At 42.0% G+C, this 15,530-nt stretch overlaps 1 protein-coding gene across 4 annotated transcripts in view; it reads right to left on the reverse strand.

The window, feature by feature from the left end:
- MRPS27 (mitochondrial ribosomal protein S27) overlaps positions 1–15,530 on the reverse strand; it is an 87,682-nt gene that overhangs the window by 1,521 nt on the left and 70,631 nt on the right. For all 4 annotated transcript variants that reach the window (XM_038530805.1, XM_038530806.1, XM_038530807.1 and 1 more), the window contains exons 6-10: positions 12,827–12,905; positions 9,936–10,051; positions 6,950–7,052; positions 4,664–4,806; positions 2,495–2,665 (exon numbers count right to left, since the gene is read on the reverse strand). In XM_038530805.1, coding sequence (XP_038386733.1) covers positions 2,495–2,665; positions 4,664–4,806; positions 6,950–7,052; positions 9,936–10,051; positions 12,827–12,905 — 612 coding nt within the window. The remainder of the gene's footprint in view (positions 1–2,494; positions 2,666–4,663; positions 4,807–6,949; positions 7,053–9,935; positions 10,052–12,826; positions 12,906–15,530) is intronic.

The raw sequence follows: 15,530 nt of genomic DNA on the forward strand, positions 1-15,530 counted from the left end.
GATATGCAGTCACTTGTAAAATCTCTACACATTCTGCTTGCAGGAAAAGGCATTGTATTGGGAACCTGTCATCTAGACACTGCATTTGCCCCCCCCCTTTCTTTTTTTCAGTCCAGCAATTTTGCAAAGATGCACCACGTGTGATTTCTCTCCCTTCACTCACAAACAGTAAATGGAACTCCATATGCCGTGATGCTCCATGTACTTTCTTGTTTTAAACCACAAAGAAAGCACAAGTATAACAAATCCACATTTCCCCTGACTTGCACCAAACCAAGCAGCAAAGTCCCAGAGCAAAGAGCTCTAAGGTGCACACAAAATGGCAGAAGCTGCTGATAAATGGCAGCAAGGCCGTCCCTATCTTTTTCCTGCAGAATAATAGAGATAAATGTTTGCCTAACCAGGGTTCCTTTCAACAGATGGAAATCGTTTCAAGAATTTTTTTACTAATGGCATGCTAAACAGTTCCCATGAGTGCTCGCACTATTTCAAGCCCCCACCTGCTGTGCTCCATTGCAGGTCAGCCTTTACAAACTGACTGCTTACGGCTCCATCTGAAATGGCATCTTGGTTTGGTCGGTATTGTATTCCTGGAGAAGCAAAGGACTAAAAACACTAATCCCCTTAAGTGCTTCAAGATGTAGACCATCAGGAGAGAGCCACTTAAGGTCCAGCTGTAGCCTATGCCACACATTCCCATGTTCCATAACCAAATACAGTCAGGGGCACAGGTGATGAGGCCTGCTCCCACAGGAGGCGGGAGGTGGGCAGGATCCACGCGTCAAGGGGTGGCTACAGCCCAGTGTGATGGGTCAGTCCTGTAAAAAGGGACCGGACCCCCAAACAAATTACCTGAGACTATGAAAATTCAGGCAACGGGAAGAAAAAGAAATGTACAGTGAGAATTATTTCTTTCTGATGTCACTTTCCCCGTGGTTTGGGGCCAAGGAGACAGCTTGGGACAGCAGATAAGGACTCAAATCTGAGTCCGTGAACTTCTGGTTCAAATCCCGAAGCAGTCACTTATGGGCCAGTTCCTCTCAGCCTTGGTGTCATGTAACATGGGAAAAGCGACATCCCCCACGCAGAGCTACAGTAAAGACAAATGTAATGCACTGGTGCCTAATACTCAGCCGGGAGCTAGCAAATTTTGTCTCTCTCTCTTTTTTTTTTTTTTTTTGATTCTCAAAAAAAATGCATGTATAGAAGAATGAGGACTGAGAATTTAATGCAGCACGGGTTTCTAGTCTCCGTGATTAAATATGTAAGAAATAAGAGGAAGAGGCAGTCATTTTTAGGAGCGTTGTGGCAGCACGTTTTGTTTTTTAGCCTTTCCTACACTGCAAAGTTAAGAGGTACACAGATAGGTCCATAAGTTCTTAGCCGCCAATTCTCTGTGTACCTAATACCGATTAACGTTTCTTTCTCGGTTTTCAAATTCTAAAAGAGGGACCTTGAATGAAGACTTTACAGAATTACTGCTCCAAGTACAGAAGAATCCTCATAACATGGGGACAGAGCTGTCCCATAGTTTGTTCCAGAGCATTGCTGAATAGATCTCTGTGGTGATCACACAAAATGACACTTCTCTGCCCCAAAATGACACACGAGGACAGCTGGCATGGATGGGAAGGTCTTCTAACTCTGGGAAACAAACTAGGGGTGGTGGAAGGGAAGGGGGGGTGGGGGTGAATGGGTGACAGGCACTGAGGGGGGCACTTGATGGGATGAGCACTGGGTGTTATTCTGTATGTTGGCAAATTGAACACCAATAAAAAATAAATTTATTATTTAAAAAAAATTCATCAGGCAGCACATTTTTCTCTTTGCACTTAATAGACGAGAAGCAAAGCAAGGAAGGGCCCAAGGGGTTAACCTGCCAACACAGCCCTTCTCCCCTGACGTGGATCACAGAGTATTTTGGGGCATGTAGTTGAAAGTACCAAAGGCAGCTTGAGCGCTCCTGGCTGTTTGAAAAAGAAACAGTGGAAACTCGTTTACATCTTCCATGCAGTTCAAAAAAATATTCTGAGGGCCCGAGTGCACAACACTAAGCCAAGCCAGAGGTAATGCCTGCATCTCATCTCCAACATACTCAGATCTGGCTAATTTCCACTTGGGTTTCTGGGTCATGAAGCACATTGGTGCACTATGGACAAATGACCAGATCCTTTCCACCTGGAGCTGGAGTTGGGCGACTGCTCCGGGGCGGCAGGCTAGTGCCCAGCCATCAGGTGCGTCAGGGATGACTGCGTAATGACATGCTGCCCCAGTGAACAAAACTGGGACCCATTAGCTCACGCACAAAAAGGAACATAAAAATTCCATTTGTTTCTTTTAAGACGGCTTCCTGTTTGAAGCCTCATTTGCGATGTCAGTGTTTCATGCCTTTGTATGACAGGGATGCACGGAAGGACTGCCTGTCAGCACGGCAGAGAGGCACGTTTGATGCCCAGAACCGAGAGGGGCTCCGCTCCGTTCTGCTACAACGCACCTTAAACCGTTCCAGGTACCGGGGAAGCTTGGACTGTTCCGTCTCCTCTATGTCCAGCTGCTCCAGCAGGTCTCCTGAGCCCTGGCCGTCTTCCCCTTCTCGGGGCTGCTCCTCTGAAGACTGCGGGGCCGGGGCAGTCAGAGCCGTCAGCGTTCTGTCCAGCACAGCCAGCTGTGGAACAGAAAGAGGGGCAGGGACTAAACCGTGGCCCTGAAAACACACCACGAAGAGAGGCTGGGCAAGGGAAGGGAAGGGACACCTGGAGTCTGCAAACCTATGAACTCTTGCTCTTAGAAAGTTATCAGAAAGAGATGTGGCTATGATTTTACATCAGGAATACCCCGTCCGATGGCAGGGACAACCTAGCCCAAAACTGTGGTACGAATAAGCAAGCTCAGAATCATCTGTGAATGAATCAGCACAGGGGCATCGGATTTCACCTTTAGTCAGCCAGGGAGGGATCCAAACATTAAGTTCCATGGGGACTCAAAGAATCCCCTCTTCCACGTCGGCGTTCTTCCTCAACTGGTTTGCAACTGGGAGGAGAAAAACCACCGCAGAGCACAACCAACAGAGAACCATTCTGAATGTGCGGGAGAGCCTCTGAACCCAGCAAGCTTCCTTCACAGAAAGAGTATATAGCTCATGGGGCATCTGTAACTTAGGGAGAGATTTTACTGGCTGGTTCTCCCAAAAGAGGGCCAGAACTTTCCTTTCCTTATCCCTTCCTCACACTGATTACCACTAAATATGATCTAAAGCCGCTGATAGGGATTCGACAGGCATACGTGGAATTCACTCTAAGAAGGTGATTTCTGTAAACTTGCAAGGTAAGGAAATTATAAAACAGAAGGTTTCTTTTTGTTTTGGCCTCTCTCCCCCACCACATCCACTTTGGGGCACACCTTCCCTCGACCAATGTGGGGCCTAATCCCCAGAGGTTCTACAACCTCAAGGCCAGCACGAGCACCTACCTGGACACTGATTAATTCAGACCATGTCGCATTAGAACAACAATCCAGAAAACACTAAGGCCCTTTAATACCTGATACCCAAATCCAACATATATTCCAATCTTGCTGACATTGGGAATCACATTCCTATTAAGACAGATCACAAAGTACGCAAATCTGGCTCAGATTGGAAGGAGTATTTCACTGGCACAGAATTTCTATGTAATATTGTGTTTCTGACCACTAGAATTGACTACAGCAGGGCTAAGTATGAATCCATGTCTAGGAATGTGTACGTTCTGTTACCAGTGTCTGCCAAAGAACATGATGATCTATTAGACATTAGTATCTGGTCAATACAGGTACCAGACGGATGCATCTCACGCCTAGAATGAAGCCAAGGAGTGAGTCCTAGTGATTGGCGTCAAGGCAAAACCAAGAATGAGCTCAAAGTTAACTTTAACACCCTGGTAATGCAATAAACAACGTCTAGCCAGGTCCCCTCCCGTGACAGCTGCTTGGACAGGAGCAGACATTGGCTGCCTGTGGGGCGTAAGGATGCTCCGTGTCCTGTAGCCTGAGCTGAGCTGAGTCCAGTGGCTTCCTAGGCTCCAGAGTCCCAGGTGATTGAGAGACGCATATGGGGGCTGGTGCGAAGATAGCTGCCTAGTGCAAGCAAAGTGAACCCCTCAGAACTCTGAAAGGAACATCCGATCCCCATTTCCCCACCACAGAATGGTGTGATGGAAGCAAAACAAGACTGTGCCATCTCTAGTCCCCAGATTCGTTTCTTGAAGGCTTTTATGGGTGAACATAATTGCCACGGAGTCTCCCGGGACTACAAGGGTACAGAAATGCCAAAAATTAAAAATGAAACATTAACTTCTTTTTGAGGTACCACTCAGATTTTACCGGGGGAAGGGGCAGTGGAGTGGGCAGTATTTTACTGAACTCAGTTTAAATTTGGGGGAAGAGGGATAGTGCTCCTCCCAAACAGTGAGCTATAGGATCAACAGTAATCTTGTCCTCTAATACTTGTTGTTAGTAACACTGAGAATGTGCATGGTTTTTCATTCCTTTTCAACCAGGTAAGTACATGATTCTACAGAAGAAAAGGAAGTCGGGGGAGGGGAAGACCATGAAAACAAATTCACAGGCTGGCTTACAAGGAACAGGAGACTGCTAAAGCTCACTGGATTAGGACTGAGGGACTTACCGCTTCCGCACATAGCTTTCCATCCTCCGGGGACGAGGCCACCTTCTCCATCACTTGAAGGGCTCTGTCAAGGTAGCCAGGTTGCCACAGCAAGGGCATGTTATGGTACACAGCCCGCAGCCCTCGCTGCAACTCCACCTTCCCTGTGGCCAAAAAGAATAATGAAGAAGCCTCAGCTATGGCTTCCCACCATGTCTGAGGCTGAAGACTCGAAAGCAAAAGTGAATGTGCACCTGGCCACTCTAGAAATGGAGAAGAAGCATCTCCAATTTGTACCAAGAGCCTCATCCCATCCAACGACTTGGTGCCATTTCAGATAGACGATGAAAAATATGCTGAAATTCACTGAATCCATTTTTAATATAAAATTGTATGAATCTGCTTTTCTTCTTTTTAATTTGGGCTGGTGGAAATTATCATGAGGATGTATGAATCACAGGGCAGAGGGGAATTTATTAGAGAGATTGATATAGCTGTCTCTTTAAGTGGAACTACTCTTATAAAACGAGTCAAACAACTGAAATACTATTTTTGCTTCAAGAACAAAATCTTCCTCAGAAAAAGAAATCCCACAACTCTCCTACAGTGAATATCTTGTCAACATATGACAACTTTCCCCGCCAGCAAATGTTTGACATTTTTCAAAATGCTCCAAAACACCTCCCATCAACTATTCTTATGGAAAAAAAACAAAACAAAAAAAACCAACCACCTCATTTTGTTCTTTCTTCCTTTATTTGAACTTCATCAGCACTTAAATCATAAAGTCTTCATCATCTTTTTTGGATCCTGGGACATGAATGTGTTTCTTGGTGCCTCAAACCATCACAACTGGAGCTTAAGATGTGGACTCTAGACACAGGGTCCTCATGTGGGGTGGGGGGCTGTCTCTGTGTTTCTGTGGAACAGAAGCCCTCTCTGCACTAATGGCCAAAGTCACCTTGAGCTGCCAGGTCTTAAAGCCACCTTCACTTATCTTTTCTGGGAAGGAGGATTTGGGAAGGCTCTAGTAGGACATAAATAGGCAAAGCTTATCAGGTGACGGCTAATTTTAGCCTTTTAAGATGTTTGGGGCTGGACTGCAGTCACATTCTGGGAAGCTGCTTCCACTGGGGCTGAGTGAGGCTGCACAGCACAGGACATGGTGAGAGCAAAGGGCTTTTGATGGGACAGCTGCCAGTCCCCAAGCACCAAGGCCTCTGCGCAGAAACAACAGCAACAACGTCCTTTTTCTTAGCCCTGACAACTCCCTCAACAGTTTACCTACAGTCTAATAGCCCTGAGTGCTCACCTGAAGGCAAGGACAGACCACATAAGTCAATAGCAAAAAAGTAGACGGTGTAAAGGAGAAAACAACGTTTAAAAGGAGCGGTCAATCCTTTGCTAATCTGACAGCCATTTGATAAACTCTGAAATTCCTCTCCCTACATCAGTCTGTATCAGAACCGGCATCTAAGAATGCCACACCAACATGTTGCTGGTGAAGATCAATTTTAAAACTGCAGAAACTTTGATGATTTCCATAAAATGAAGGTAAGTCAAAGCAGCGTATGGTCAAGAGAAGGTGCCTTCTGAAACAGCCTGTCTACTCAAGAGAGAATGGAACCATAGTGAAATAATATGCATTTAACAGACTTCTGTAAATCAGGACACATTTTACACACAGTTAGGATACATGTTATCTGCCCTGATTCTACAAAACCCAGGTTCTTGAGGCTTCATCCCCCTGACCTGACTTGCAATGCAATCAGGGCATGAAAGTAAAGGAGCCATCCCCCTTCATGGAACAGTCACCTTGTGCCAATGAATCTCTCTGCTTTCCCAAAGTGCTACTAGATGTGCTGAGTGTCCCTTCGCTCACCTGGAAATAATACCAAGGATATGCGTTCAACACTAACTCTTAATTTACCTCCTGGACTTTAGGTCTAAAAGAAACAGAAAGACCTTTTTAGTACTGGGAAAGATTTTACTGGCTGGTTCTCCCAAAAGAGGGCCAGAACTTTCCTTTCCTTATCCCTTCCTCACACTGATTACCACTAAATATGATCTAAAGCCACGAGGACTAGTTTTCACCTCACCAGTGGTAAACAGGTTTTAGAACCCTTTTTACAGTCTCTTAAAGTATAAGCTCATACCTGAAAGGCTATTAAGGTCTATTTTTGTATCTAAAAATGAAAGCTGTTATTGGAATTTCACAGTTATACTGAAATAAAAGTTTATTACAAGTAGAAGAATGCATCAGTTCTGTCCACGAAGAACAATATTTATCAGGATCACTTAGCTTACCAAGAAGTGCATAGCCATACAACTGGGAACTCAACCCCACCGAGTTCTTTTGCTTTAGGCCTGGGAGTAACAGGGATGCACCAAAGTTCCTTTCCTCTTCCCACTGCAAGAGAATAAGTCAGATCATGGTCCAGCCAAGCAAAGAATACTTTATTTATGCAAGAAACTGATTTTAAATGACTTTTAAATAGGGGAAAAACATGATGTAGCATTAAGTTAAAAAAATAAAGCAAAATAACAAAGCTATAGGTATATAATAATACTAATTTTATGAATAAAAGATATTTATGTTTAACAAATAATACAGAAAAGAAATACCCCGTATGTTGTTGGTGGATTTCTGGGTAGTAAAATTATGAGCAATTCTGATTTTTTCTTTATACTTTTCATTATTTTCTGTATTTTTAGAAAAGAATAACAGTTCCTTCTGCAATCAGAAAAGCAAAACAAAACAAGAATAAAGAGTACTCTCTGGACCAACACTGCCTGGAGACAATCAATAAAGATTCACTCACATTGCTACGACACGCTGGGGCAAGCCTTTGAATTTTAAACAATTCAGCGATGATAAGACTCCTACTTCATAATATAAAAATAAATAAGACTATTAGGTTGCTTTTAGATAGATCTGTGCCTCTTAAAAATAAATTGGACAATCAGAAACACTTAGCGATCATTTCTTTCAACCCAGGATACAAAATTACACTTCAGTAAAATTGGAGCCTTTTGAGACTTAGGGGAAAGGGGGCAAGAATACAAGCACTGCTCAGCCTGCTGCAGAGTAGTAAGAACAGCGACAGGGGTGTTGCTGTAAATGCTGGGCTCAGAGGACAGCAGCCTTGGCAACTCCCCAGACAATGAGAGCTGTGATCTTGGTGCCGAACAAATCCATCTCGGCCGGGGCCCTTGTTCGGGCTTGAAAGTAAAGAACACAAAGCTCAGATGTCCTGCACTGGGCTCTGCAGTCAGAGATCCAGGAGGAGGCACAGAATGAATGAGGCACACAGGCCACAGTCGCAGCCAGGGGTAGGGGAGGCGCCCCAGGTGTTAATGGGCACCGAAATCTCTTTACTGGGAATGATCTTTGTGCAGTACGAGGGTAATTTCTTTAAGAGTTTTCTCAACCTTTGAAAAAAGCAAAGATCTTGGGAAAGAAACAAAGCCTCCCCAGGCACTTGTGTGTACCAGATAAATGAAAGAGCCGGTGTTTGAGGGCCGGGGCATTTCACTTTCAAAAGCAAATCGCCCCAAGGTTTGACTCTCCTCCACATCAACTGCATGGAAAGGGACCTGGTGAATAATAAATAAGGAGCTTTCAAATATTTTTTTCTTTTCTTTAGGGAAAAACATGATCTAAAGTATCAAAATGCAATAGGGTAAAAAAGCCTAAAGAGTGGTATCCTTGCTGCTCTAGGAATGGAGCAGGGGTGGTGATGGCGGCCCAAACAGTGACACTTGTGAAGGGACTTTTAAAAAGATGGATGAAAACAAACAAGTGAACGTCTTATAGATTTTTCTGCTGATTCTCTGAGAATACTACAACCACTGCTGCTTATAAGAAAAGCTATTTATAAGTTAATGTAAGACACCTGCAGCTTCTATTGCATGTACTACCATGGACAGAATCAGGTGCCGCTGCGCCAGGGCCCTCATGGTTCCCCTCTGCCCCCCACTCCCCTTCACTGCTGGAACACCCAAAGCATCCTCCCACTTCACTTCATCCCATGCCCTTCCTATCATGCTCTCTGCTGCATTTACACTGGCCGTCTTCTTATCTTCCTCCAGCCCTTCGGCTCACCATGTTCTTCCTGCCACAGGGCTTTTGCATGTGTTATTTTCTCTTTTTGGATTGTTCCTCCTCCCTTCAGCTAGTTAATTCCCATTCATCTTTCAAATACTAACTCAAGAAACACATTTCCTCAAGGAAGCCATTCCTAACCTAAGTTTAGAATACAAACAAACAAAAACTCCCTAAAATATATGCTTGTCATACGAGATGTCTCTGTAGTACTCATTATAGCTATAGTTTTATATTCACGTATTTGTTTTGCTCTGAATGCCTGTTTTGTTCTTTGGCTGGAAGCAGAGAATGTCTGTTTACCATCATATATTCAGTACTTGGTAATGTATGGAAGGCAGTAGTTGCCCAATATAAATTTAAAGAACTAATAAATGTGAGGTATGCCATAGGCTATGACACTCCTCTTAGAAAAGCTAAACACACCATACATTCTTTAGAATGTGAGCTGGATTAGATGGCCTTTTCAGTTCCTACCAAAACTAGTATTTTTTGATGCTATATTTGAAGTTGAGGGTAGACTGCAGGGCAGACTGCCTGGCCTCCCCATGTGGCTTCATCACCTACTAGCTGGGTGGCTATTACATAACGAGTCAGTGCTCCAGGCTTCTCATCCACATAGAACTGTGAGGATTAAATGCATTCATAAATTTAAGACCCCAAGAATGCAGCCTGGTGCAGAGTATGTACTATTTAAGTATTAGTTGCTATTCCTGTTGATATTCTTAGGATAACAATCAACAATGATTAAATAGCCTAACCTAAGAGAGGAAACCAAAACCTGATATTCTGGACTGACCAGAGCGACCTCAGGAAGAGACTGATACCAACCGAACCATCAGCATTTAACGCCTGAGGTGTTGGTCAGTTAGCCGCCCCACTGCTTCTTTGATACCAGGTCCAACTGTCGCTGACAATCGGTTACCCATTTCTCAATGTCCGGGGGGCATTCGGCCTAGCTCAAGTCTCAAATGTGCTTAAGGACTTTTTCTTGAGATTCTTTCATGTGGAGGAACGTTCAGCTCTGCTCTGCCAAAAAACCGGTAGCTAGAATGTACAGAGGGAACACTCGTTCCTGGCTGTTTGTGGGCCACAGAGCCCCACGTCAGATTCTGATGGTGGGGTCATGGCCACCTCAGCCCCGCTGAAGAGTCACCGCGTGCTTCTCAGGCTCTCGGGACCACTTACACTGCAGTCTGTCTTCTTGGCCAGGCAATGGTATAACACATGGAGGGACAGAAGCTGGGTGGAAGGTACCTCAAAGGCTTCTTGCATCATGATCTCAAAAACCACGGATAAAGCATCTGGCAAAAAGATCAAAGTAAAAATGAGAGGGAATTACTTTCAGGTAACATCACCAAATCTGTATTTAACTATAAACTCAAAAAGTGGGGCACAACAGAAAAACAAATAGAATTAAGAAGCAAAATATGTGAGCTCTGATCTTAGTTCTTTCACAAACTAGATCTTTCCCAAGTCTTTAGCTTCTGTTGTACTATTACATACTAAGTCAGGTGCTTTGGGACCAGTGTTCTTGAGGAAATGGAATAATCCACTTAAGTTCTCTTAACTTCTCCCAGTATCATCCCTGTGATGATAAAAGATACCATTTGTCCCACCTACTTCAAAAGACTATTGGGCAGTCCCTCAAGATAGTACATATAAAAATGCCTCATAAATTGTGAAGCAAATTTAATGCATCATGTCCATCAGCTGGAAGAGCTAAGGCATACAGAAAGGAGGCAAATATATTTTCCAGGCCCCCGGGACAAGCAGAGTAGAAACTGGGCTGACTGCCCCATTCTGTGTTCCGGAACCTTCTTTCTGTTGGGGCAAAAGAAGATAAATGCTAGAGATGATCCTAAATCCCAGGTATCATTTCAGGGACAGAAAACTGATGACTATAAAAAGAATAATCAGGGTCAGCTTAAAAAGGCTTTGAAAGAATGGAAAGGAAATGCTCATTCATAAATTATAAGCCCTTGACTATAAAATACAATGTAAGATATTTGTTACCACATGAGCGCTGATCATAGCAGATCAGATCTTGAGCAATTTTTATTTTCCCTTAAGATTCCACAACATAGATGGAAGCCAAGAAAATCAAGTTCAGACCATTTCTTTCCCTTAATATTTGTTGTTAAATTAGAGAATGTTAATATTGGTTTAAAATATGGTGCCAGCACATAAAACAGGCACAACAAATGTTTTTGACTAACTAAGTTGCTGTGTTAACCAATTTTTGCATATAATCATAATTATAAGAGTTAGCACTGACTTGCAGCTGTTCCTAGCCAGCTGGCTTTGTGCATGTAGTCATGGTTCTAAATGAGACCACAGGCAAGAACTTCTATATTCTTTTTGCAAATGGGGAAACTGAGATAGAAAGACCAGCAAGTCATCTACTAAGTCAGTAGCAAATAAGGACTTGGAAGAGATTTAAAACAAACAACAATCCCAAACAAACCAATATTTTAAAAGAACACAATTTAAAGATAAAATCCAGTTTAAAAAAAACCTGGTTTTTCAACTGCTCATTAATGAATCCAAAATTACACATGAAAAATAAATCAAACTTATTTTATCTTTTACTTATATTCTGCATTTCATTCAGCCTAGGAAGTGAAATTAGATTGGCCTATAGAATTAATTAACTTTTCTTCCATATTTGTTTATGTACTTTGCTATTTCCTATCCTATTAACAATAAAAAGTATAATTTTTTCTAAATTTTGGCCATAAATGACAGTAATCTTCATTAAAATTTTATTTTTAGAAATCCTCAATATTAAATAAATATTTACCGTGCATTTAGGGGGAAAAAAAAGTCCTGTGACCCTTCCAACATGCCCTTTAAAGAGAGAATGAAGAGAGAAAACTGCTTCTAAAAACTCCCCAATGATATACTATTAAATCTGAAGTTTATGGAGCATAGATTTGGAAACAGAAAAGCTAATTAATTCTCTTCCACTTGAATTCAGAAAATGTAGGTTTAAAACTAATTGAATAAGAAATAGACAAGAAGGGATAATTGACATTTCAAAAAATAATATACGGCAAATACTCTTTGGCAGTCAACAACGGGAAGCCTTTTGAGAGAGAAGATAACTCAGAAGTCCAGAGGAGAGAAAGGAGAGAGGTACCCACACTCAGGCCAAGAGTGACCAGTGCCCAGCCTAAGCACTGAGTACGGATGCACTGGGAAAGGCCATTGGTGCTGGTGTGCAGGGATGAGGGGATGGAACCCAATGGCAGGAATCACAGTTGTCATAAATCCCTAAGTGCCCACAATCCTGAGGTAGCAATTACCCTCAGGGCCCTCAGCACCAAGCCTGAGGATGAAATGGGGGAGGAGGAGGAAAGCTGGTCTGTGCCTTTACACAATGGCAAGGCTCCTCTTTCTTTCTTCACTGTCCGTACAGCCACGAGCACACACATGCTGTCCTATGATTCTCTAACCCACGGACACTGGCCGGGGTCCACCTGACTCCTCTGTACAGTGTGCTGCAACCCTCATCTTCCTTAGATTCCCTTATTGTAGTAGAAGTGAAGAGTCACTTCAAATTAACTGCCCAGGATCAAGGAATTTCGGAGGTAAAGAGACCTCAGATATTACTTATAGATGAGGAAACAAAAGCCTGGGGAGGTAAAAGGACTTTCCAAGGGTACTACTCTTCCCAGGAAATCAACTGATTTTATAGTCTTCCATTTCACATAGAATAACAACTATGATTTAAATTAAACAAAGTTAGCAAATGGTACTAAAAAGAGTCAAACTAATAAATTGCATTATTATAATCTTAACCAGCCATGTAAGCTCAGGCAGGTTTATGGCTTAACTAAATTCTTTGTCCTTTGTAGAGACATGAACAAATAAACTTGAGAAACTCGGAGGAAAAAAATCTGGATATGATTCCCTATCTGGCAAGTGGTACGGTAAATCAACTACGTATCTATTTCTGATGGAAAGAGTGACATAAAGAGAGGTCATTATGAAATAAAAAAAGGGAAATTGCCTGTATTTGCTTCCCTTTAGAAGCTGAAGCCCCATTATAAATGGATCTGGGTTTGGTTTCTTACCTTTGTAATTTTCTTTCTTTATGAAATAATCTATCAGTAAATTGAATGTAAAGTTATCAGGAAAAATTCCATACTGGACCTGTAATGGTAATGAAAATAAAAGGAAAATAAGAGAAAAATATCCACTTTCACTTAGTTTATAATATATGCCTATGCATTATTCATGACAAAACCTGCCACCATTAGCTTTAAGATATTTGGCTATCATTTTACAGCATCTGTGACAGTGAAACAGAAGCTGTGACTCATGAGGTTTGGTAATTGGAACTTGGTCAGGATAAGAAAGTTGTGAGTGGGTGTCTGATATAAGACAACTGATATGTGAAAAATAAAGCTCAATTCTAATATCTTATCAAAGCTAAAAAAAAAAAAAACAAAACCCAAAACAAAAAAACTCCAAAACAACAATCTCTGCCCCCCTAACCCTGCCCTGATACTCCACTGATTCACTAATTACTTTTATAAAGTATGAAAATCAATGCAAAAATGGACTCTCATGAAGAAGTGCACATTATCACATGATACAGCATTTTCTGGTCTTTATTTTTTCTTCAACTTTATCGAGTTATAGTTGACAAACAACATCATGTAAGTTTAAAGTGTACAACATGATGACTTAATACACATATACATGCAAAATGATTACGATCACCACAATAAGGTTAGTTAACACATCCAGCATCTCACATAAGCACCATTGTGTGTGTGTGTGTGTGTGTGTGTGTGTGTGTGTGTGTGTGGTGGTGGTGGTGATGAGAACATATAAGATCTTAGCAACTTCCAATACACTATTGTTTACTATAGTCAACATGCTGTTATGTTAGATCCTCAGAATTAACCATCTTTTGACTGAAAGCTTGGGCCCTTTGACCAATATCTCATTTCCCCACTGCTCAGCTCCTGAAATCTACCATTCTGCACCCTGTTTCTACGGGTTTGGCTTTTTTGATCCCATAAACAAGGGAGATCATAAGGTATCTGTCTTTCTCTGACTTATGTCACAAATGGCAAGATCTCTGTCATTTTTAAAAAATTTTTTTAAATTAAATTTTATTTATTTATTCATGACAGATGCAGAGAGAGAAAGGCAGAGGCAGAAGCAGGCCCCATACTAGGAGCCTGATGTGGGACTCGATCCTGGGACTCCAGGATCATACCCTGAGCCAAAGGCAGATGCTCAATGACTGAGCCACCCAGGCATCCCGACCTCTGTCATTTATACGGCTGAATAATACTCCACTGTATACATACACACCACATTTGCTTTATCCATGCATCTATCAGTGAACACTTGGGTTGCTTCCATGATTGACTATTGTGAATAATGCTCCACTGAACGTGGGGGTGCAGATATCTCTTTGAGATACTATTTTCATTTCCTTTGGATATATACCAGAAGTAGGATTGCTGGATCAAATGGAAATTCTATTTTTAATTTCTTGAGGAATCTCCATACTGTCTTCCATAGTGGCTGCACCAATGTGCATTTCAACCAACAGTGTACAAGGCTTCTCTTTTTACCATGTCCACACCAGCACTTGTTATTGCTTGACTCTTACAATGTTTTTTTTTTTTTTTCTTACAATGGTTTTTAAGGACATTAGAAATATGCCAACAATATATTACTAACTGAGCTTCTGTTCATGAGCAGCTAAATATCTGAGAATCCAGACTTCTCAAAGTGTGGACCTTTTAGCATCTGCCTCAGTATTTTCTACCAGTACTTTTAACAAAGCAGATTTCTGGGGCGCCTGGGTGGCTTAGTTGGTTCGACATTCAACTCTTGGTTTCGGGTCAGGTCAGGATCTCAGGGTTGTAAGATCAAGCCCTGAGTTGAGCTCCACACTCAGTGGGGAGTCTGCTTGGAATTCTCTTTCTCCCTCCCTCCTCCTCTTTCTCCTCACTCTCTCCCTCTCTAAAATAGATGAATAAAATCTTAAAAAAGAGAAAAAAAATGCAGATTTCTAAACCTCAGACTTACAGAATCAGAATCTCTCGGAATAGGGCACAGAAACTTGAAGTTTTAGTGAGTTTTCTATGTGATTTTCATGCACAATCAAATCTGACTACTAATGATCTAGACTGTGGCTATATTTTTATGTTTTAAAATCTTACTTGAGTAGGATTAACTACCATTCCATTCCCCACCCTGCCCTATTCTTCCTCCACCAACTACCAGAAACACCTGAGGAATTTTTTCAAATAATATCACCTCTGGGGAGAGTCTGACAGTCCTAACCCCCAGGCTGTGAATCAATACTGAACTGAGTCACTGTTACAGTAGGCTGTATTGGATGCCTCAGAAGTGCTGAAATGGAAAGAGGGTTTAGAAGCCATTGTTTTAAAGGTTGTGGCTCAATGTAGATTTAGTCGAACTGGGCCCAAGTTATGGGAAAAAAACCCAAAATTATGATATCCTTTTAAGTTTTAACATACAAGACCCAGTGACATTATACAGATAATGTTTGTACAGAAATATTGTTTAGATGTTATCATGAGTCAAATTAGGGTTATACACCTTGAGACTCACAAAAATAACATTCATATTTTTGCTTATTTTGTACTGTATTTCATACTATCGAGGTAATGAAAACTGGAACCCTAGTGGAATGTAACATTCAGAAAAACCCTAATCATAGGGGACTCTGGGGGCCAAGGAGAGGGGTCTGAGAATTCAGCAGACAGGTTTTGAATAACCTAGAAA

The sequence above is a fragment of the Canis lupus genome, chromosome 2 (assembly GCF_011100685.1).
Source record: "Canis lupus familiaris isolate Mischka breed German Shepherd chromosome 2, alternate assembly UU_Cfam_GSD_1.0, whole genome shotgun sequence".
Classification (NCBI taxonomy): Eukaryota; Metazoa; Chordata; class Mammalia; order Carnivora; family Canidae; genus Canis; species Canis lupus.